This window comes from Salvelinus fontinalis, chromosome 37, assembly GCF_029448725.1.
Source record: "Salvelinus fontinalis isolate EN_2023a chromosome 37, ASM2944872v1, whole genome shotgun sequence".
NCBI classification, from domain to species: domain Eukaryota; kingdom Metazoa; phylum Chordata; class Actinopteri; order Salmoniformes; family Salmonidae; genus Salvelinus; species Salvelinus fontinalis.
In genome coordinates, this window is record NC_074701.1 from 19,489,671 (window position 1) to 19,515,162 (window position 25,492).

At 41.7% G+C, this 25,492-nt stretch overlaps 1 protein-coding gene across 2 annotated transcripts in view; it reads right to left on the bottom strand.

The window, feature by feature from the left end:
* The window catches only part of rin2a (Ras and Rab interactor 2a), a 66,998-nt gene that overhangs the window by 20,187 nt on the left and 21,319 nt on the right, over positions 1-25,492 (bottom strand). The window contains exons 1-6 of one of the 2 annotated variants that reach the window (XM_055902351.1): positions 11,538-11,636; positions 11,265-11,365; positions 9,486-9,696; positions 8,171-8,282; positions 7,167-7,239; positions 3,875-3,966 (exon numbers count right to left, since the gene is read on the bottom strand). In XM_055902351.1, the coding sequence (XP_055758326.1) occupies positions 3,875-3,966; positions 7,167-7,239; positions 8,171-8,282; positions 9,486-9,696; positions 11,265-11,365; positions 11,538-11,561 (613 nt within the window). In that variant the 5' untranslated portion in view covers positions 11,562-11,636. Of the gene's footprint in view, positions 1-3,874; positions 3,967-7,166; positions 7,240-8,170; positions 8,283-9,485; positions 9,697-11,264; positions 11,366-11,537; positions 11,637-25,492 lie in introns of those variants that run through there. The other variant, XM_055902350.1, reaches the window with a different exon arrangement.

Here is a 25,492-nt window from a genome sequence, read left to right on the forward strand (position 1 = left end):
TGCGCATTGAGCTCACTGAAAAAAACAATGAAATGGAATTCAAATAATGGAACTGACGTTGCTCAATTAGTTGTCTAAAAACCTAAAATCGCTCAGCAATAGTAAGATAACACTAACATCATGCCAATTTTATGCCTACATTATTTCAATATTGCCCTATCTCACAATAACATGACTGGTCAAATGCTGCAGGAGTCAGTCATTCTGATATTACACTACAGAGCAACATTAGGATAGCATAATACTGTAATGTACAAAGTAACATGCAGTGATGTTCTACATTAACACAGAGGCTACAATAACCTGATAATAACAACGTAGTAACTGAAAAGTATGCTAATAAAACAATGCCAATACACAGACATTAGACCATCGAGTCAATTAACCTACTGTCATCATACCACGTTGCCAATGCCTACATTACAGTATTAATACAAAGGCATATTAACACATTGTTGCAAATAAGTACAACCATACCAGTCTACATAACAGCAACACAATAACATTCCAAATCAGTATGATATAACCATAGAAGACTTAGAAAGATCAGCGCTGGTCACTACTCAACACAGCCACCAACTTAGCAACCAAAGCCATGTACCAACCAAAGACACTATTGGTGCATTTCCATACAGGATTTACCCCAGTGTTTTACTCAAAAGGCTCCGAATTTTCTGTTCCATCTACGCGGGCCAGGACCCGAGTACCACTGGACATTGGCTCCGGCGGACCTTCTCTTACTTGGGGCCAAAGCCAGGCCACTAGTAGGTTTCAGCTTTCATAAGAGGCTAACTGTGAACAACTTCTCACAAAGCAACGGTTTTGATTATGCAGAGGTTGTTGATTCGGCCCTTCAAAAGTCCTCACAGTCAGCCCTAGCTACGGAAACACAATGTCCCTAGTATAACATAAGGGCGTATACACTAGTGTAACACTGGTGTTGCAGTCGAAAAGCAGCATATGACAGAACTAACCTACTGCAAGAAGAGACAGGTCCAACTGAAGAGCATATACTACAGAGCTGTACTAGACAGAGCCAACGCAGAGACTCTAGAACAATAAAAGACAAAGCCGTACCAGATTCAGCCAAAGTCACATCACAATGTAAAACCAGAGAAACATGGACTTACTGTTCTCACATCAGCAGACAAAGACCAGCTCTGATTTTAGTTTACTAGTGTGAGAGACCTCTAGAGCACACTGCCGTCCAGTCTGAAGCCTCGTTGTCATGTCTCTCACACACACAGACTGTTATGACTCACACATGATAACGAGTGCATGGGGGCGGACTGTCAACAGAGCACTCTCTCCTCCCCCCGTTTCTCGCTCGCCAGCTCTCCGTCAGTTTTTCCTGCCCCATTCCTCCTTCAAGACTTATTTTTCCTCTGCTGTTTTTGTTATTCTTCCATTTTGGCAGCTCTTGCACTTTTCACGGTTACTTTCTGGGGTGAACATTGGTTTTATAGGTGGGGTGGAGACCAAACCTGTTAGGGGGTACACACCCAGAATTGATTTTCTCCACCTAAAGCTAATTACCTGCATTTCTACACAATTTAAGTGATTCATAAGACTAAACTAGAGCAAATGTAATTCAATAATCAATATTTTGTTGCACCTTGAACAAAATTTACAGCTTAAAAAAAAAAGAGCAAACGTTAAGTACAAAGACTCCCTCTATAGCAAACGTCTTCAAACTTAATTAGCCAGACAATATTTAATGTTTCTATGACTCCAGGATATCTTGTTTCAAAAGTCACTTATCTTGAGCTAACTTTAGAAAACAATAAGCCAAAAAAACAAAACAATTGAAGTGATAGGGGCAAGCTCGCCATGTTCAAATGTTGTGGCCAATTCACCTCTAAGTAACTTCAAACTAAGTATTTGAGTTGATTTGTTTTGCAATTTTGAACACGGTGAGCTTGCCACTATCCCTATGGTTTGTGGTTAATCTAGCTCAAGCTAGCAGTGGCTTTTGAAACAAAACAAGCGATGACAGCCTCTCCTGGCCCCATAAGACTTAATTCAGGGAAAATGGAGACAAAAAGTCAAAAAAGTAATGATATCCTTCAACATTTTATTTGGTTCCCTCAAAACACCAATTATAAAAACATTAGCCCTGGAACATTTAGTGTCATACCCTCAGCATATGTTTAAATGATGTGCTCAAAACAGGAGCTAAACAAGAAAATCACATTTTGACTCCGCTGTGCCTTTAAGAGTGATAACACGGACCATCACACTATTTTAGGACACTCGGGGGTATTTGTTGGGTTCTGGAAAATATTATTGTTGAAAGTTATCTGTTCCAAACATAAAATAATAGAGGCAAAATCACTTGTCTTGGAGCAAAATGTCACACATTTATCCACAAAGTGTTAACAATAACTTTGATGTGGTGGGATGTGGGGAGGCAAGGCTTAAACTGGTTGCAACAGAAACCCTGTATCCCAGGTAACACACCTGGGTTGAGTTCAGTTTGATTAAACATTTGCTATGTTGCTTGTTGGTTTGTAATGAACGTTTCCCCAAAACATTCTTCAGTGTTCTTGAACAGACTGAGGTACGTGTGGATTGAAGCAATAAGTGAGGTATTTAAAGGGCAGCGGAGTGTTCCCCAAACCACAACCCCTCCCAGTTTTTCAACTAGTCGTTCAGAACATCACTGTTTACATTTAATTGAACGATGCAGTACATTTTTTCATCCTGAACACTGCCCTGAGACACTGAGGGTGTGGCCTAATGGGGGAAATGTCTTTGTCTAAAACTGGCAGCTGGGAAAATCTAGGGTGAGCTGAGGACAATGAGGGGAGGAAACCTGAAATTCAGACAGATGACAGACAAAGTGAATTCATTCTTGGCCAAAGTTTAGCCTCTTGGTAAAGACAGAAATCTCAGCTAATGGTTCGCTGCTTGAAAAAACTTCTTTATCAAGCCTTGCTAGTACGTCCAGCTACTGTGTACTTTTTCAATCAACCTCATCTTCTGACAAAGGGTTGAATAGAAACCGACAGAATGAAAGAGTTGACTTTCTCTGAAGCATAGATGGACACATCCCCATTGTATTGAATCAGACCCACGTCACAGGTGCGGTTACCGTTCCAGACGTCAGAACTCAGCACTGGTGTCTTTTGTTCTGTCCAAAGCCACATTTCAGTGACGCGACAGCTCATCTCCAGCATGGTCACCTATATGAATGTCATTAAAATCCATGTGAACCTTCACTGACGCTCATCTACGTCCACACACACACACACAATCATTGTTCAAGTCTCAATGCAGTCTGCTAACATTGATCATAGGGAAAAATAAACAGTGGGGCTGTTGTGTGTGAAGATCACTCGAAACCACACCAAAGGAGGGGTGTGATCAAAGCAGTGTCTTTGCAGAGGCTAGTATATGCCTATACTGTATATCAACTCTTTCAGATGCAGCCAGGCAAAGTGACATCACGGCTTTGGCACAGAGAGCGGTTCATGACAGAGTCTGAGGTTTAATACCCCAGTGAGGCCTACTCAGGGGCTCCAGAGTCCCAGTGCTCTCCAGATTATGTGCCCAGCTGAGCAGCACTGATTTGGGGCTCAGAGGCATTGTTCTTATGGGTGACTCATTGAGCCATGTCACTTTGGGCTTTTACTAGTTTAACTTGGAGAATGTGGTTAAATGTGATTTACGAGAACACCGAGGAAAAAAAGCTTGGTTTTAAACAGAACAGATTAGACCTAAGGTAGTAACAATACTTTTCTAAAGCCACTACAGTCAACTAGCAGGCAGTCAATGACCATCCAGATACAAAGTTAGGCTACACTTTTAATCTGCATACTTCAGACATGCATTATCAATACAAACGCACAGTATCAGTCTAGTGGACACTCACCTACTCCTAGCTTGGCCACCTCCTCCAAGTCTGTTGGTGTCCTGGCTGCAGAGATGGCTTCAGGAAGCTTTAGGGTGAATGGCAAGACATCCCTAAGAGAGAGAGAGGCAGACAGAGTCAATATGTGAGATGAAATTGAGTGAGAAAGAAAGACAAAAAGAAAATGGAGTGAGAGTAAGAAATAGGAAATTAATCACTGTCACTGCAGTGAGTCATTTAATTGGGGTGACCAAACAGCCCTTCCCTAACTAGTGTTTGTCCCATGTGTGGTTCCTTGGGCTGGAGAGAGAAGGAGTGGACACACACACACAGAGCAAGAGATAGAGAGCCAGACAGACACACAGGCCAAGAGGCTCAGCACCCCACCCTGTTTCTTCCTGTGTCTCAGATAACTTATGCGTCTGAAGTGCACATTTACTAAGCTCTAATTTACATTATCATGGGAAAAAAATGTAACCAACATCATTCCAAGAGCAGAATAAGGCTGCTATTTTGTCATAGGCTGTCATATATTTAATCTGAGCCTAGAAGGAAAGTCCTTATCCTCAGGCCTGAAGGGAAGCCAAAGTAATTCCGCTACCAAAGAGTGGTAAAGCGCCTTTACTGGTTGTAACAGTAGACCTATAAGCTTTCTGCTAGCTCTGAGCAAACTGTTGGGGAAAAAATGGTGTTTGACCAAATACAATGCTATTTCTCTGTAAACATATTAACAACATACTTTCAGCATGCTTATAGAGAAGGGTACTCAACATGCACTGCACTGACACAAATGACTGATGATTGAAAGAAATTGATAAGATTGTGGGAGCTGTACTTTTAGATTTCAGTGCAGCCTTTGATATTGACCACAACCTGTTGTTGAAAAAACATAAGCGTTATGGCTTTTCAACCTCTGCCATATTGTGGATTCAGAGCTATATATCTAATAGAACTGAGGGTTTTCTTTAATGGAAGCTTCTATAATGTCAAAGATGTAAAGTGTGGTGTACCGCAGGGCAGCACTCTAGGCCCTCTACTCTTTTCTATTTTTACTAATGACCTGGCATTAAACAAAGCATGTGTGTCCATGTATGCTGATGATTCAACCATACACATGTATGCATCAGCAAACACAGCTAATGAAGTCACTGAAACCCTTAACAAAGGGTTGCAGTCTGTTTTGGAATGGGTGGCCAATAATAAACTGGTCCTGAACATCTTTAAAACTAAGAGAATTGTATTTGGTACAAATCATTCCATAAGTTCTAGACCTCAGCTGAATCTGGTAATAGGTGGTATGGCTGTTTAACAAGTTACTTGGTGTTACCTTAGATTGTAAACTGTCAAGGTCAAAACAAATTGATTCAATGGTTGTAAAGACGGGGAGAGGTCTGTCTGTAATAAAGAGATGCTCTGCTTTTTTGACACCACACTCCAAAAAACAAGTTCTGCAGGCTCTAGTTTTGTCTAATCTTGATTATTGTCCAGTCATGTGGTCGAGTGCTGCAAGGAAATACCTAGTTAAGCAGCAGCTGGCCCAGAACAGAGCGGCACATCTTGCTCTTCAATGTAATCAGAGGGCTGATATAAATACTATGCATGCCAGTCTCTCTTGGCTAAGAGTTGAGGAGAGACTGACTGCATCACTTCTTTTCATAAGAAACATTAATGTGTTGAATCCCAAATTGTTTTCATAGGCAACTTACACACAGCTCTGACACACACAGCTCTGACACACACAGCTCTGACACACACAGCTCTGACACACACAGCTCCGACACACACAGCTCCGACACACACAGCTCCGACACACACAGCTCCGACACACACAGCTCCGACACACACAGCTCCGACACACACAGCTCCGACACACACAGCTCCGACACACACAGCTCCGACACACACAGCTCCGACACACACAGCTCCGACACACACAGCTCCGACACACACAGCTCCGACACACACAGCTCCGACACACACAGCTCCGACACACACAGCTCCGACACACACAGCTCCGACACACACAGCTCCGACACACACAGCTCCGACACACACAGCTCCGACACACACAGCTCCGACACACACAGCTCCGACACACACAGCTCCGACACACACAGCTCCGACACACACAGCTCCGACACACACAGCTCCGACACACACAGCTCCGACACACACAGCTCCGACACACACAGCTCCGACACACACAGCTCCGACACACACAGCTCCGACACACACAGCTCCGACACACACACACACACACACACACACACACACACACACACACACACACACACACACACACACACACACACACACACACACACACCCCCCCCCCACCAGACATGCTACCAGGGGTCTTTTCACAGTCCCCAAATCCAGAAAAATTCAAGAAAGCGTACAGTATTATATAGAGCCATTATTGCATGGAACTCCGTTCCATCTCATATTGCTCAAATAAACAACAAACCTGGTTTAAAAAAACAGATAAATCAACACCTCACAACGCCTCTCCCCTATTTGACCTAGATAATTTGTGTGTATGCATTGATATGTAGGCTACGTGTGCCTTTAATTAAAAAAAAAAATGTAATTCTGTCCTTGAGTTGTTCTTGTCTATTCATTTGATGTATTATGTCCTGTTTCATGTATTGTGTGGACCCTAGGAAGATAGCTTCTGCAACAGCTAAATGGGGATCCTAATAAAATACAAAAAATTCTGAACCGATTTGAGAACTTTGAGCCATGCACTCAGTTGAAATCATACTGTACAAAGTTCATGATATCTTTGACCCCTTATGTTTTGTTTGCAGTTTTGTTCCAGTCTCTATACGTAAACACAAGCTACAGACAGTTCAAGGCCTGTTTTCTTCCTCATCGACACTTCCTGCTTTCCACCCCCATTGATTTGTGACCTTGACATGGTGCCATTCACCACCACCAGACAAGAATGTGTTTTCAATCAAGCTCAACCTCCAAGTTTTAGCCAAGCTTTAATAGTATTGTTTGAAAAGCCTTGAGTTTGTTCAATTTGTAATTAGAATTGTTATACTTCAGACTCGACTGACATGGTTAGCTTTCTAAGAAAACAGAGCAATAGTCTCAGTGCAACAACATGAAGTGATGAGGTAGCCAGTAAATGCCATTCTCTGTACTTCAACTGAAGCATGGTTCTTTCAGTAACTTCTGGGGTCCATGTGTTCCTCTTCAAAAGGAATATGTGGTTAATAACTAGGATGAGAAAGGTAGTGTTTCTTGAGGTATGTGTGTGTGTGTGTGTGTGTGTGTGTGTGTGTGTGTGTGTGTGTGTGTGTACCTGCTGATACAGCAGAAGGCCACAAGACGGAACAGGTCTGCGAACCCGAGGCCCGATCCCTCCAAGGAGAATGCTGTGAAGGGATACATTTATATTTAGGGAACTTCAAAATCAGGAGCAAGGCTGTACTTGCATAATCCGAACAAAAGCATGGCAATATTCCTAGATGGGAGAAGGGAGTTGGAGTGATGTTTTCACTTGGGAACTACTATGTCATACTATATACACACACACCACTAGCATTATCATGAGAGTAGCTAACTGTTGCTCACATATTTGCAGAAGGGTAAGTCTGTTTTCTTGGCATGCTGGCATGGCTGAGTGGGTGTGCCTACACCTAGTAGGCATTTGGTGCATTTACAAGCTGCAACAGGCCATCAGACTTACCAGGCTACATCGCATTAGTAAAGAAAGGCAAAAATCCCTGGTGAGACATTTTCTGGGATAACACACCCAACAAATAGCCTAATAAGATTATTCTATTCACTTCAAGAACATCAACAAGATGTGGCTATATTAAGCCTTGTTAAAGGTTAGCTTTTGTGTGACTCTTAACTACATAACTACTTTCACTAGGTAAGTATTATGAAATAGGTTTTTGGGAAACTCCAAATGCTCTCGGCATTGACCTCGGAGTAGGGAAAGTGAAGTGAAAGGGGGATACCTAGTCAGTTGAATGCATTAAACTGAAATGTCTTCCACATGTAAGTAGAAAGAGAGAAGAGAATGTTGAGGCCCAGGATGACGTCACATATTGTACTAGACAGCGGTAAACTGTGACAGCAACACTCAGCACTGGTGTTGATTCAGGAGGGTGAAAAACCCAAGGGGAAATGCACAGAGCAAAAGGAATAGATTAGAATAGAATATTCAAATGATCAGAGGGAAATTGTTCTTTCTTTTTTTGTGTTGAGAATAAGCTTATAATAACCACAGGTATTTGCAGGATACATTTGGATGATAAAGCTCCATAGTCGATGGGAATGAATAGGCCAGGTGCTTACTGTATTGACTCTCCTTCACAGGGAAGTCTTTGACGGGTGTCTCAGAGTCCTGATGCATACGCAGAGAGATCACCTTCCTCTGCAAGGTAGTCGACTTCCTCACCAGAAACGTCTGCAGCCAGGGTAAAAAAGCAACTTGAGAAACACAGACAACAATAAAAAAGTTGAAATGCAGAATATCAGATACTTCGAAAGTATATGTCTCCATTAGTCCTCCATTGTGTGAGATTGTCAAGGTGTCTTTGCGTATTGTGAGGTTGTTGTTGCATGAATAGGAGTTTAATGGTAGGGTCAAGTAACTGATGCACCTAAAACTTGTTTCTGTATTCCTCCTATTACCTACACGGAAATGGCTGTCAAATAAATGGCTCTGCTCTTTAAAAATGGAATGAAACAGCCGTGTGAGATGTTTTTTGTCGTGTTGACCATCTATGTGAGATGTTTTATGTTGTGTTGACCATCTATGTGAGATGTTTTATGTTGTGTTGACCATCTATGTGAGATGTTTTATGTCGTGTTGACCATCTATGTGAGATGTTTTATGTTGTGTTGACCATCTATGTGAGATGTTTTATGTTGTGTTGAACATCTATGTGAGATGTTTTATGTTGTGTTGACCATCTATGTGAGCTGTTTTATGTTGAACATCTATGTGAGCTGTTTAATGTTGTGTTGAACATCTATGTGAGATGTTTTATGTTGTGTTGACCATCTATGTGAGCTGTTTAATGTTGTGTTGAACATCTATGTGAGCTGTTTTATGTTGAACATCTATGTGAGCTGTTTTATGTTGAACATCTATGTGAGCTGTTTTATGTTGTGTTGAACATCTATGTGAGCTGTTTTATATTGAACATCTGTGTGAGCTGTTTTATGTTGAACATCTATGTGAGGTGTTTTATGTTGAACATCTATGTGAGCTGTTTTATGTTGAACATCTATGTGAGCTGTTTTATGTTGACCATCTATGTGAGCTATTTTATGTTGTGTTGAACATCTATGTGAGATGTTTTATGTCGTGTTGACTATCTATGCAGCTTTAAAAAAGAGAGGGAAATCACAGTGTGACCTCTGGTTAAATAAAGGATCAACATTTTTTTTAATAAGTGATCAAAATGTAATGGTTGAGTGGTGAGATACATCTCATCTAAATACACAGTAGTTTAGAATTGTATCATTGATTATCTTGTAAAACAGTGTAAGCTTTATGCATGGAAACTCCATGTAAAACTTGAGTGACTCCTGTTTCACAATCAATTTTTTTGAGAATAAAAAAATAAATAATATTAGAATGACTGAGTGTATCTGGTCTCACCCCGGTGGGCTGCGGTTCCAGTATGCTTGTGGAGTCTGCATGGTTAAGTCCCAGCTGCAGCCACACAACGTGCGTCTGCACCAGCCTGTCCAGCACACTCATCCTTCTACGCAACGAGTCGTAGCCTGAATCTCTAGCTCCAGCCAGCCGTGCCCCCACACCAACACAGGGAGGAGCCTGTAGGAACAGACCTCCCACTTCCCCATCCAGCCTGAGAGAGGGAGAGAGATGGGGAGAGGAAGAGATACAATTAGAAGTATACCTTTCAAATCCTATGTTTCCTGATAGTAATACCCACACGAACACGCACACAGAAAAGCAAGCATGCACAAGTGCACATACACAAATAGATACACACAGACTAATAATAAAAACTGGAATGTAATACATTAGCATGAGAGTCAACTAGTAATAATGAGATGAATCTTAGTTATAAATGGATTTCAATACTGAGAAAAGCATAATGGCACAGGAGGAACAGTACTTCAGTGTAGAAGGACAAATGTAGCCAACAACATCTAACAATGAAATGACGCAAAGCAAGCACGCATACTGAGGCTTGTATCCCTCACCACTCATACTTCTTCAGAAATGGGTGCTGGGTACGCAGACCCACGAGCCACTGCGGCCCCTCATTAGGAGTTTTGTTTTTTGGGGGGCCCGAACCCCCATCAGCGTTGCCCATCCCTGATCTAAGTGACTGATAGTTAGTATTCAGCAGTCATAAAAGTATGCCTTATTTACTTTGAAGAACTACTAAATAATGACTTTGTCAGACAGCAGCTCTATAGAGATGAGTTGGATGAAATAATAAAGTCATCAAATAAAACAAATGTAATTTACACAATAACTAAAGTAATATGTAAAGTAAAGTAATATGAATAAATTATGGTTAATAAGTGATAAGCAGTAATGGGCAGGCACCACCATCACGGGACTTTTATTAGTTATTTTATTCTGTGTTGTTACAGCATTCAACCCACACAATAAGTTGGTAGAGCATGGCACTTGCAACGCCGGGGTTCTGGGTTCAATTCCCACAGGTGACCAGTACGAAAATGTATGCACTCACAACAGTAAGAAAAACGCAATAATCGAGCCGAAACGACCTCAAAATCACTAATCGCTCAACACTAATATTTAGCAAACTACAAAATGAAGCCGATACTGGGTATATTTGATTATAATCTACATGTCATTATTATGTACCTAATGTCAGGTAACCTGTAACCCATTTTTGTAACCCATAATCTAATTTACACAAATATGCTTGGTGTTCACTTTGAAAATCCTATACTCTTATACTCTTTCCACTGTCAGATCCCTCTGACATCCTGTCAACACAATAACATGATGAAACTCCACTACGTGAATGACCAGAGTACACTATCCACACCTGCTGGTGGACACAGGGAATTACAGTGGAACTTTAGTCAACGTTACTCAAACTGGCACTCATCCTCGTTATCATCATCATCCTCATCAATCATTCCTATCAAGCATCCAGTAACAATGAATTTAACAACTGTTATTACATTTGAACAAGCAACAGAGGTCTGAAAGGATATTCTACTCCTTCCTTAAGGAAACAATCACCGTTTGAATGTGTTCCACTGTTTCCTCTCCCTCTTACATGCACAGCTAACGTTAGTTCTACATCAGCCCATGAAGGAGGCTGAAACAAGTCTGCTCATCATACTGGTACTAGAGTAAACGGATGTACAGGAAGAACAATTTTGTTAGTCAGTTTGCCTGTCTGTTTTAAACACATACACTTACCCCTGTAGTATGACAGGCTCTGGGTCCCTCTCTGCTGGCTCAGCCTTCTGCACCACCTCCCTCTTCAGAGTCCCGATCTCCCAGGCAAATGAGTCGATCAGCTACAGTACAGAAAGACGGGAGAATGATCAGTGATGAGGGATAAAGGCAGAGTGATAGAAGCAACCAAGTTGAGAAAAAAATGAAACCGAGTGTGAGTACATTTCTTGTATTTGCGTGAGACTACTTTTCACTCATTCCTGCAGACTCAGGAACTGGGAAAATGTTAGTCACCTCCCAGTGTGTGTGTGTGTCCATCCTCTCCTCAGAAGAGCCACTTCCCCTTTACTGACTGGCCAAGACTACAAGGAAAGAGAAAAAAAGCCATTCCTAGACAAAACAAACCAGAAGAGACGCCAAACTCACATAACATCCTCTAGCCTAAAACATCTCACGCTGATACTGAACTTTACAAGATAAATAAATCCAGCCATGCAAAACAAATAGTTCAATTTTGAATTTTTCCACAGACCAGTCATATCCAGTATAGGTCACTGTTTCAAACACATGAACACAAAATTAACTGAGTTCACACACACACACACACACACAACTATGAAATCTGACTGGACTCTCCCAGACCCCATCCTCAGAGTCTATGCTTCTACAGCCATTCCTTGCTCCTTGTTAGTCTAACCATAAATGAACACCAGTCAGCAAACCACACACACACACGCACATGCACGCACACACGCACTGCCTGCTACTCTCCCACTCCACTACAGTTCACTGCCAAGACACACAGCCGGAGAAGAGCAAACGGAAGCTTTAACACATGCTTAATCCTAGAATCCAATAGATCTAGACAATACAACCTTCCCTAAATAACCACATTAGCTATGCTTAAATGACATCAGCTTCTATACTGAATTACTTCCTTTAGCAATAGTTCACAATATCTAGTGTAAATCTCTGCTTACCTTGAAAGTGAGTTAGGTAAATTAAGCAATGGTCTAGCATCACTACCACCGAACAAAGACCCCAGTTTGACAACCATCACCTCTGGGTGTTTTCATTTCATATGGAGGCGACAAATGTATTGCTCAATTACGTATATGGTTGATTCTAAAGAAGTGGTGTAGTCCCACAGTCCCACACCCAAAAAACTATTTTAAAAAACCTAATTCAATCCAAGGCAATAGCAAACATATTGTTAAATTAATATAGTAATAAGTAAATGTTTATACACCTATTTCTATTAAAAAGGTGGTTGTCCCAAACCCCGACTACTAAACATGTTTGAAAATAAAGCAATTAATGCATTTAAAAAATATATATATTATTTTCAAATAGAACATAGAGTATTCTTATTATATTGAAAGAAAGATACCGTTCTAATTAGTCGTTTTGTTTATTTTTAAACATTAAAAAAAATGTCCCACTTTCTGATGTCAATACTGAAAACACACACATTAAAAGACTGTAGAATGAATGTGTCTTAAGCCACACCCCTACAAATATCACCTGGTGATGGGATTGCACCCCTCTCAACAATGGCCACATGGTGAGCAGTCCACTAATTTTCTCCAAAACATCTAATATATCAAGAAATATGTAAAGTACGGTTTTGGTACTAAAATAGGCTGTTTGCTGGGATGTACAGTCATGGCCAAATGTTTTGAGAATGACACAAAAATGAATTTCCACAAAGTTTGCTGCTTCAGGTTCTTTAGATATTTGTGCCAGATGTTACTATGGAATACTGAAGAATAATTACAAGCATTTCATAAGTGTCAAAGGCTTTTATTGACAATTACATGAAGTTGATGCAGAGTGTCAATATTTTCAAGACCTGTGCAATCCGCCATGGCATGCTGTCAATTAACTTCTGGGCCACATCCTGACTGATGGATGCCCATTCTTGCATAATCAATGCTTCGAGTTTGTCAGAATTTGTGGGGTTTTGTTTGTCCACCCGCCTCTTGAGGATTGACCACAAGATCTCAATGGGATTAAGGTCTGGGGAGTTTCCTGGCCATGGACCCAAAATATCGATGTTTAGTTCCCCGAGCCACTTAGTTATCACTTTTGCCTTATGGCAAGGTCCTCCATCATGCTGGTAAAGGCATTGTTCATCACCAAACTGTTCCTGGCTGGTTGGGAGAAGTTGCTCTCGGAGGATGTGTTGGTACCATCCTTTATTCATGAACATCCGGCGCCGACAGAGATGGCCGCCTCGCTTCACGTTCCTAGGAATCTATGCAGTATTATTTTTTTTTGTGTGTGTTATTTCTTACATTGTTACCCCAGGAAATCTTAGGTTTTATTACATTCAGTCGGGAAGAACTATTGGATATAAGAGCAACGTCAACATTACGACCAGGAATACGACTTTCCCGAATCGAATCCTCTGTTTGGTCCACCACCCAGGACAATGGATCGGATCCAAGCCGGTGACCCAAAACAACGGCGCCGCAGAAGGGGCAGACGGAGCGGTCTTCTGGTCAGGCTCCGTAGAAGGGCACATCACGCACCGCTCCCGAGCATACTACTCGCCAATGTCCTCTCTGGAAGGGTTGCCTTCCAGAGAGACAGAGACTGTACCGTTCTTTGTTTCAAGGAAACATGGCTCACTCGAGACACGCTATCGGAGTCGGTACATCCACCTGGTTTCTTCACGCATCGCGCCGACAGAAACAAGCATCTCTCTGGTAAGAAGAAGGGCGGGGTTGTATGCCTTATGATTAATGAGACGTGGTGTGATCATAACATACAGGAACTCAAGTCCTTTTGTTCAACTGACTTAGAATTCCTCACAATCAAATGCCGACCGCATTATCTACCAAGAAAATTCTCTTCAATCATAATCACAGTCGTGTATATTCCCCCCCAAGCAGACACATCGACGGCCCTGAACGAACTTCATTTGACTATGTAAACTGGAAACCACATATCCTGAGGCTGCATTTATTGTAGCTGGGGATTTTAACAAGGCTAATCTGAAAACAAGGCTCCATAAATTTTATAAGCCTATTGATTGCCCGACCCGGGCTGGCAAAACCCTGGATCATTGTTATTCTGACTTACGCGACACATATAAGGTCCTCCCCCGCCCTCCTTTCGAAAAAGCTGACAACAACTCCATTTTGTTGCTCCCAGCCTATAGACAGAAGCTAAAACAGGAAGCACCCGTGCTCAGGTCTGTTCAACGCTGGTCCAACCAATCGGATTCCAAGCTTCAAGATTGCTTCGATCACGTGGACTGGGATATGTTCCGCATAGCGTCGAACAACATTGATGAATACACTGATTCGATGAGCGAGTTTATTAGCAAGTGCTTCGGTGATGTTGTACCCACAGCGTCTATTAAAACATTCCCCAACCAGAAACTGTGGATTGATGGCAGCATTCGCGCAAAACCGAAAGCGCGAACCACTGCTTTTAATCAGGGCAAGGTGACTGGAAACATGACCGAACAAACAGAACAAACAAACATGACATACAAACAGTGTAGCTATTCCCTCCGCAAGGCAATCAAACAAGCTAAGCATCAGTATAGAAACAAAGTAGAGTTGCAATTCAACAGCTCAGACACGAGAGGTATGTGGCAGGGTCTACACTCAATCACGGACTACAAAAGAAAAACCAGCCCCGTCGCGGACAACGATGTCTTGCTCCCAGAAAAACTAAAACAACTTCTTTGCTAGCTTTGAGGACAATACAGTGCCACTGACACTGCCCGCTACCAAAAGCTGCGGGCTCTCCTTCACTGCAGCCATTGCAAACATTTAAACATTGTGTTAACATGTTAACCCTCGCAAGGCTGCAGGCCCAGACGGCATCCCCAGCCGCGTCCTCAGAGCACGCGCAGACCAGCTGGCTGGTGTGTTTACGGACATATTCAATCAATCCTTATCCCAGTGTGCTGTTCCCACATGCTTCAAGAGGGCCACCATTGTTCCTGTTCCCAAGAAAGCTAAGGTAACTGAGCTAAATGACTACCGCCCCGTGGCACTCACTTGTCATCATGAAGTGCTTTGAGAGACTAGTCAAGGACCATATCACCTCCACCCTACCTGACACCCTAGACCCACTCCAATTTGCTTATCGCCCCAATAGGTCCACAGACGACACAATCACAATCACACTACCCTAACCCATCTGGACAAGTGGAATACCTATGTAAGAATGCTGTTCATCGACTACAGCTCAGCATTTAACACCATAGTACCCTCCAAACTCGTCATTAAGCTCGAGACCCTGGGTCTCGACCCCGCCCTGTGCAACTGGGTCCTGGACTTCCTGATGGGCCGTCCCCAGGTGGTGAGGGTAGGTAACATCTCCACCTCACTGATCCTCAACACTGGGGCCCCACAAGGGCGTGTTCTCAGCCCTCTCCTGTACTCCCTGTTCATCCATGACTGCGTGGCCATGCAAGCCTCCAACTCAATCATCAAGTTTGCAGACGACACTACAGTGGTAGGCTTGTTTACCAACAACGACGAGATGGCATACAGGGAGGACGTGAGGGCCCTCGGAGTGTGGTGTCAGGAAAATAACCTCACACTCAATGTCAACAAAACAAAGGAGATGATCGTGAACTTCAGGAAACAGCAGAGGGAGCAGCCCCCTATCCACATCAACGGGACAGTAGTGGAGAGGGTGGAAAGTTTTAAGTTCCTCGGCGTACACATCACGGACAAACTGAAATGGTCCACCCACACAGACAGCGTGGTGAAGAAGGCTCAGCAGCGCCTCGTCAACCTCAGGAGGCTGAAGAAATTCGGATTGTCACAAAAACATTCAAACTTTTACAGATGCACAATCAAGAGCATCCTGTTGGGTTGTATCACCGCCTGTTACGGCAACTGCTCCGCCCACAACCGTAAGGCTCTCCAGAGGGTAGTGCGGTCTGTACAATGCATCACCGGGGGCAATCTACCTGCCCTCCAGGACACCTATACTACCCGATGTCATAGGAAGGCCAAAAAGATCCTCAAGGACAACCACCCGAGCCACTGCCTGTTCACCCCGCTATCATCCAAAAGGCGAGGTCAGTACAGGTGCATCAAAGCTGGGACCGAGAGACCGAAAAACAGCTTCCATCTCAAGACCATAAGACTGTTAAACAGCCATCACTAACATTGAGTGGCTGCTGCCAACATACTGACTCAACTCAAAAAAAATGTAATAAATGTAGCACTAGCCACTTTAAACAATGCCACTTTATATAATGTTTACATACCGTACATGACTCATCTCATATGTATATACTGTACTCTATGCCATCTACTGCATCTTGCCTATGCCGTTCGGCCATCACTCATTCATATATTTTTATGTACATATTCTTCTTCATTCCTTTACACTTGTGTGTATAAGGTAGATGTTGTGAAATTGTTAGGTTAGATTACTTGTTAGATATTACTGCATGGTCGGAACTAGAAGCACAAGCATTTCGCTACACTCGCATTAACATCTGCTAACCATGTGTATGTGACAAATAAGATTTGTCGCTGTGCTCTACTATAGTGTACCCTACTCTACTGTACTTAAGATTCTTACAATTAAAGGGCCCATTGACTCTTGATCTAGTGGTATTGAGACCACTCAAGACCACAAATTCGGTCTTTAATTTGTCATGGTCTCAACTCACTGGGTCTGGGTCTTTCTTGGGACCAATATCCTGGTATAAATCTTGGCCTTGGCTCCTGGAAACCCAATTTGAAGAAGGAAATGATCTCTGATCATTGGCTGACAGATTATTTCACTTATTATTCACGGTATCACAATTCCAATGGGTCAGAAGTTTACATACACTAAGTTGACTGTGCCTTTAAACAGCTTGGAAAATTCCAGAAAATTATGTCATAGCTTTAGAAGCTTCTGTTAGGCTAATTGACCTCATTTGAGTCAATTGGGGGTGTACCTGTGGATGTATTTCAAGGCCTACCTTCAAAGTCAGTGCCTCTTTGCTTGACATTTGGGGAAAATCAAAAGAAATCAGCCAAGACCTCAGAATTTTTTTTGCAGAACTCCACAAGTCTGGTTCATCCTTGGGAGCAATTTCCAAACGTCTGACGGTCCCACGTTCATCTGTACAAACAATAGTACGCAAATAAACACCTTGGGACCATACAGCCGTCATACCGCTCAGGAAGGAGACACATTCTGTCTCCTAGAGATGAACGTACTTTGGTGCGAAAAGTGCTAATCAATCCCAGAACAACAGCAAAGGACCTTGTGATGATCCTGGAGGAAACAGGTACGAAAGTATCTATATCCACAGTAAAACGAGTCCTATATTGACAACCTGAAAGGCCGCTCAGCAAGAAAGAAGCCACTGCTCCAAAACCGCCATAAAAAAGCCAGACTACGGTTTGCAACTGCACATGGGGACAAAGATCGTACTTTTTTGAGAAATATCCTCTGGTCTGATGAAACAAAAATAGAACTGTTTGGTCATAATGACCATCCTATAAATCATTCTTATTTATGTTAGCATACAGTCCTCACCATATGTACAGTATGTGTACAGTGAAGGTAAACGTGAATGTACTCCAGTATTTTGGATTAGAGATCAAATTAGCAAAATTACATGATAGTACAGAATGCCACCTTTAATTTGAGGGTATTTTCATACATATCTGTTTTACCATTTAGTAGAGGTGTTGAAGTTAAACAAAAATTGGGATCGTTAACATTTAGAAAAAAATACAAAACTGAAAAACAAAGTATTGTTACAAATGTTTAAATGTAGCTAATTAAACCAATCACACGCCAGGCACACAACCAATCCCATTTCACGCAGATTTCCCCTCAGATCTGTGCCGCTCTTTTGTCAGCTAAGTAGTAGCTAGATAGCAAGAACAATGAAATGTGGTGTAATTGAAGCTTTTTCTTTTACAAAAAAACAAATGAACATGATCAACCACAACCAAAAGAAGATGATGATTGTAGTGTCGGAGATGCTGCTACAGATCCACCTCCTCAGAAAAAGTTGAACATGTTTCGAGAGGGGTCGCTTCGCAATTTCAAGTGGCTGAGGAGGGACAAAACTTGCGACACAATGTTCTGTGTGTACTGTCGAAAATGTGGAGTAATAGCAGTAGGGAAGACTTCTTTTGCCACTGGGTTCAACAACATAAAACACGAGTAGTTGCTAAAAATGAACTTAAGCCAAAAGCACATTGAGTGCCAGGACAAGTGCATCGGGGCAGGAGCAACATCACTATGTCTACTAGCTACCAGATATATATTTGACAGGCAAAACTAAAGATAAAATGTAATACTGCATTGCCAAAGAGGAGATGTTTTTTTACCAAATTCATGCCCATGTTTCTCAACCCAGTAAAATAATGGATTACAAATCAACCCGACATATGGAAGCATGGTGTCCTGCGCAAATGTTATTGGTAACATCGCAGACACTATCCGGTAACCGGGTTAGTGCTATCTGGGATTCTTGACGTCCTTACCCTAAACCTAAAAGCAAATTTATTTATTAGCTATATTCTAGAGGAAAGAAATTGATTAGTTAGTGTGAGAGGAGACTAAACATTTATTTCATTATCCAAGTATGAGTTCATAGTCAGCATGTTGCCTTGTTACAACATTATTATTATCATCATCATCATCTGTTAGCCAAATGCACTAATGGATAACAGTTCAGTTTTCTGTTATACTTTTGAATACAATCAATGTTATGTTTTGTATGTTACATATGTTTATCCAAAACAAATCACCTATGTAAATATGTTTGCAGTTGCACTTTTGAATAAAATTATAAAAAGTTGTTTTTATACTAATGTCTTGCCCACTCTCTAGTGATGTGTTCTACACATTCAAGGTAACAACTGATGACAATTGAGAATGATAGTAATGTCATTTGCAGTAAAAAAAAGGGTGAAAAAAACATTTAGTCTGGTCCTTACTTTTTGAAGTTAGGAACATCAGTGCTACCAATGAAAAAATACATTTAGAGCCCTGCATACGTGGTGTTAACAGATTGTTGAACATCTATGAACATGCCGTCATATCATTGCAACGAGCCATCACATTGCTGAGAAGTAGGACATGTAGTCCCATGTACTGACCACTGAGAACATGGAGGAGGCACACAGCAAAGAACCTAAAAACAGCATTGTGTGCGGGACAGCAGTAAGGTCAGCTCCGTCTGGTAGCCATGACTGTGATAAATGGAACTGCACTGTTACCTCACGGTCATAACCAGGACCATATCTGCATTGTGAATTCACATCATTTAATTTTAAGATTTAAAAAAAATCTTTTAAACATTAAGAACGTTTTTTTTTTTATTTGTTACATCCCTACCTAGGGCTGAAGCGTTTATGCCATTTTGTCAGCCGGTGATTTTCAAGCAAATAACTGCCGGTCTCAAGGTAATTGACCGGTAATAAACATAAACACATTTTGCATTTCCTGGCTTCCACGCATAACCTACAAGCTACTGAGGCAGACCTATGGAACATCTACATTTTAAAAAGTCTAATAAATCCAAGTAATATATACTACACAATAAATCCATTATTTTTTTTAGGCATGTTTAAAGAAACATGACATGTTTGTCTTTGTAGTCTATTTCAGAAGAACAGAATAGCATACTCTGATCTGGCTATGTCATATGGCTGTGGGCTACACTAGTTAATTTAGCAGACAAGATTTGCTTAGAATTCCATGGCATTTTTTTATAGTATGAAGAATAAAATTAAATAGCTGAATGAATTAGAAATGATATTTTCTCCAAACGATTTGAGGGAATGCTCACATTCTATTCTGTGTTGAGCGGTTAACAAAGAAACAGGTACTCCTATATGCTTTATTTAGAGTTATTTATGTAACTTTAGTTGTGATACAAATGTTGGGCTATATGTTATGATTTTTAATACATTCTAAGGCTACATGATGCAAAAAAACGATGATTTTGAAAAAAGTTGCATGAAAGGCTGAACACACTTCATCAGTCTCTTATTCACAGTTTGACAAGCACTTGATAATACCTCAAATTTCCCGGCTGCATCCCGTGTGTGGCTGTAATGCTCCCTTAAAAAGCAATGCCTTTTGCGGCCAGTGGGCGTCGTGCCCTTGGGCTGAATATACACTGCTAAAAAAAATAAAGGGAACACTTAAACAACACAATGTAACTCCAAGTCAATCACACTTCTGTGAAATCAAACTGTCCACTTAGGAAGCAACACTGATTGACAATAAATTTCACATGCTGTTGTGCAAATGGAATAGACAAAAGGTGGAAATTATAGGCAATTAGCAAGACACCCCCCAAAACAGGAGTGATTCTGCAGGTGGTGACCACAGACCACTTCTCAGTTCCTATGCTTCCTGGCTGATGTTTTGGTCACTTTTGAATGCTGGCGGTGCTCTCACTCTAGTGGTAGCATGAGACGGAGTCTACAACCCACACAAGTGGCTCAGGTAGTGCAGTTCATCCAGGATGCCACATCAATGCGAACTGTGGCAAAAAGGTTTGCTGTGTCTGTCAGAGTAGTATCCAGAGCATGCAGGCGCTACCAGGAGACAGGCCAGTACATCAGGAGACGTGGAGGAGGCCGCAGGAGGGCAACAACCCAGCAGCAGGACCGCTACCTCCGCCTTTGTGCAAGGAGGTGCACTGCCAGAGCCCTGCAAAATGACCTGCAGCAGTCCACAAATGTGCATGTGTCTGCTCAAACGGTCAGAAACAGACTCCATGAGGGTGGTATGAGGGCCCGACGTCCACAGGTGGGTGTTGTGCTTACAGCCCAACACCGTGCAGGACGTTTCGCATTTGCCAGAGAACACCAAGATTGGCAAATTCGCCATTGGCGCCCTGTGCTCTTCACAGATGAAAGCAGGTTCACACTGAGCACATGAGCACATGTGACAGACGTGACAGAGTCTGGAGACGCCGTGGAGAACGTTCTGCTGCCTGCAACATCCTCCAGCATGACCGGTTTGGCGATGGGTCAGTCATGGTGTGGGGTGGCATTTCTTTGTGGGGCCGCACAGCCCTCCATGTGCTCACCAGAGGTAGCCTGACTGCCATTAGGTACCGAGATGAGATCCTCAGACCCCTTGTGAGACCATATGCTGACACATGCACATTCCTTAGTACAAAAGTTGACCTATTCTCTTCTGTGCCAGAAATAAATATTCCAAACATAGTCTGCGACAGTTATGGGATGCGATAGATTAATTAATACAACCACTAGCATCAAAAAACCTGTTTTAAGCAATGAGTCTGATGCAAAGATAAGAACATTTAGATTAAAATGTTGATAAACTATTACGCTATTTCTTCACATTATAAGCACAGCAATGCGCACACGGAAGTAGGCTATAATCGCGAATGTTTCATTAGCAGGAAACCACCACGCTTCAAAGTGACCACAAATGCGATTATGCACGTAATGCTTTTTATTATAAAGGAGTATTTTTATGGTAAATTATCTTCCCCAAAATTGAAACTCACACGCTGCATATGTATGCCAGTAAGGGTCTACATCCAATGTAAAGTGGATTAATGTGTTTCATTTTAAGAAGTTATTTGGCCACTTTAGTTGTGATACAAACCTTATCATGAGGCGTGCTACATGAGGTGTGAGACCTATGATTTGAAAAAGTTGCGGCGTAAGGTTAGTATTTGGTCCCATATTGCTTGTACCCAATGACAACAAACGTCAATCTGTTGGGTGCATTTGCTGTTTGTTTTGGGATGTTTATGGGACATGTCTTGTGAATGGTGTCTGGAGGAATTTTCTTTCTAACAAAGCAGAGACAATGTTTCTGAACACTTCTAAATTCATCCTGATTCTGCAATAGTTAAGACAATTAATAAAGTTACATAGGCTACAACAACAGATGCTAACCTCTAACCATTACCAGGGAAGGTTAGCATTTTTGGGGGTATCACGTTGTCATTATTCATGATTTTTCATAATCATACCAGCATCCAAGTGAATGTATGTGTTCAAACTAGGGCTGTCAAAATTAACAAACTAAAACGCATTGTGTTACATTTTTAATGCTGTAAATATTTTTGACTCCATTAATCGCGTCTCTATTTCTTCACCGCACTGACCTTAACACGCACGTTACTGCACTCGATGACAGCTGCTGTTATGTAGCACCTTCCGTCTTAAAAATCCACTGTGTGCAGTTTTGAGCAACAATTTTTAAAGGAGAACTTAAGAGTTCAACCATAAACACAGGCGTTTCATTAGAGAACAGCAAAAACAATTTGTACAGAAGTAGCTAGCTAGTTAAGCTAACATTAGCTATCTAGCTAACCAAAAGATTGTTTACTATGCCATGGCTGAATGCCTCTTAATATAGCTCTAATTTTCCACAATGGTTCCCCCCCATCCATAACATTCTAAGAAAGTTGACGCTCATTTACAGCAATTTCTACACAATTTAAAAACTCTAAAATGCTGTTTGGAGATCTCAAAAACAAACAAAAATTACCCCAGCCATTATCACATTGGCTGGCGTGAATGAAGAAGCTACAGCAACCAATCTACAAACAGATAGCCTATTAGCGGCTACATGAATTCCCATTAACTCATCACCGGATTAAAAACTATAATTTAACACGTACAGAAAAGTTAGCAGAAAAGGTACATTATTAACATATGGTAAACAAATACATTTACTTGAAATATTTATTTTTCAGATTTACTGCTAATTTCCTGCAATTCTACATATTTTGTCTGGAGCGGGGAGACATTTTTGCAGTTTTAAAAGCTAATTTCCTGCAATTCTACACAAAATGCCATGACTTATGCCATGTTAATATGACATCCGAGTAAACGCTCATGAATTACCGACCAGGCTCGCAGGGTTAGTTAGGGTTAGTTAGGGCCCCCGGGAACATGCCCTGTCGGTAATTCGCCCATGTTTAAAAAAATATATAATAATAATAATAAATTTGGTATCCCATTTTCTCCCCAATTTTCGTGGTATCCAATCGCTAGTAATTACTATCTTGTCTCATCGCTACAACTCCCGTACGGGCTCGGGAGAGACGAAGGTCGAAAGCCATGCGTCCTCCGAAGCACAACCCAACCAAGCCGCACTGCTTCTTTAACACAGCGCGCCTCCAACCCGGAAGCCAGCCACACCAATGTGTCGGAGGAAACACCGTGTACCTGTCCCCCTTGGTTAGCGCGCACTGCGCCCGGCCCGCCACAGGAGTCGCTGGAGCGCGATGAGACAAGAATATCCCTACCGGCCAAACCCTCCCTAACCCGGACGACGCTATGCCAATTGTGCGTCGCCCCACGGACCTCCCGGTCGCGGCCGGCGAACCCAGAGACTCTGGTGGCGCAGCTAGCACTGCGATGCAGTGCCCTAGACCACTGCGCCACCCGGGAGGCCCAATTCGCCGATGTTTACTACAAGTTTAAATAGCTGGCTAGACTAACTAGACTAATTTAACAATCTAAAAATGTTTAGCTGACATTGTCTAATTGAGTGACTGTCAGTGAGTGACATATAACAAGCGGAAAACTGCTGATACACAACCAAGTTTCGAAATTGCACCTTGTGTATTCTACTATTCTAATGATCAACAAGTTGAGCTGCCAACGGAGTTCCTAAACAAAAAAATACAAAGTCCCGACCTCGGGGTCCTCATATGTAGCTACGGCCGCGCGTGTGTGTGTGTGCGCAAGTGTTAACCTTCAAGAACATTGATAACAGGGAGTAGGTCACAGGTCGCTGCTGAGGGGAGAAGTGCTCATAATAATGGCTGGAACGGAGCAAACGGAATGACGTCAAACACATGGTTACCATGTGCTTTATGTATTTGATACCATTCCAGCCCCTACCATGAGCCCGTTCTCCCCAATGTTCCTAGGCCTTCATTGAAAATAAGAATCTGTTCTTAACTGACTTGCCTAGTTAAATAAAGGCAAAAATATATATATATAAAAATATGAAGGTGCCACCAACCTCCTGTGGAGTAGGCCTACTTAAATATTGGGAGCATTTTGTTTATGATGCAGATTAATTTTGTTTCCGTCCCTGCAATGCACTGCTTTTTAAAAATGGACAAATCTTTCTTTAGGATCAAATTTGATCAAATTCAAAATAATTTGATTAATCACAATTCATTATTTTAATTGTTTCACAGCCCTAGTTCAAACATCTTCTATTCTCACTTACAAAAAATGTAATACAAAATTACACCTGACATCATTCAGTTACTATTGGGCAAGAAACTGGGCGGCAGGTAGCCTAGTGGTTAGAGCATTGGACTAGTAACCGAAAGGTTGCAAAATCGAATCCCCGAGCTGACAAGGTAAAAATATGTCGTTCTGCCCCTGAACAAGGCAGTTAATCCACTGTTCCTAGGCCGTCATTGACACTAAGATTTTGTTCTTAACCGACTTGCCTAGTTAAATAAAGGTAAATAAATATATTTTTTAAATGCACCCAATGACTCACAGTCATTACGTGCAAGAGATATGAAACAAATACTAAACTTTAGACTAATTGAATACACTAAGTGAATTTGTCCAAAAACGTATGATTTCTTCAAACAGATCTGAATGAAAATACCCTCAAATAAAAAGTGACATTCTGTCCTATCACCTTATAGTAATCATTTGATCGTATAACCAAAATGCTGGAGTACAGAGCCAAAATAAAAAATGTTGCTTTACTGTCCAAAGTATACAGTGTAGTCTTTCATCTTTCTCTTGGTATGGTAAGCCACATGAACAGGAACTGATTTGAATGGACTGATAAGACTCAGGTTGAAGTCAGACAGATTCCTGGAATTTCAGTCTGGAGTGGACCTAGTGACACTTCCCTTTTTTCCACTTTCCTCATCCTCCTCTCTATTACATTTTAATAATTTAACAGGACGTGCTTATCCAGAGCGACTTACAGTTAGTGCATTCATCTTAAGATAGGTGAAACAACCACTTATATTCACTGTTGTAGTAAGTACAGCAAAGTCAGTGACAGTACGAAAAGATAAGTGCAAGGTTTTTTATTCTTATTTTTTAAATACATTCTTTGGGGGTGAAACATATGTCTTATTTAAGATACTCTTTGAAGATGTAGGTTTTCAGATGTTTTCGGAACATGGGCAGGGACTCTTCTATCGTAGCATCAAGGGGAAGCTGGTTCCAAAACTGAGGTGCCTGGACAGAGAAGAGCTTTGACTGGGCTGAGCAAGATTTGACTTCCCATAAGGGTTTGGATGGCCAACAGTTCCAGAG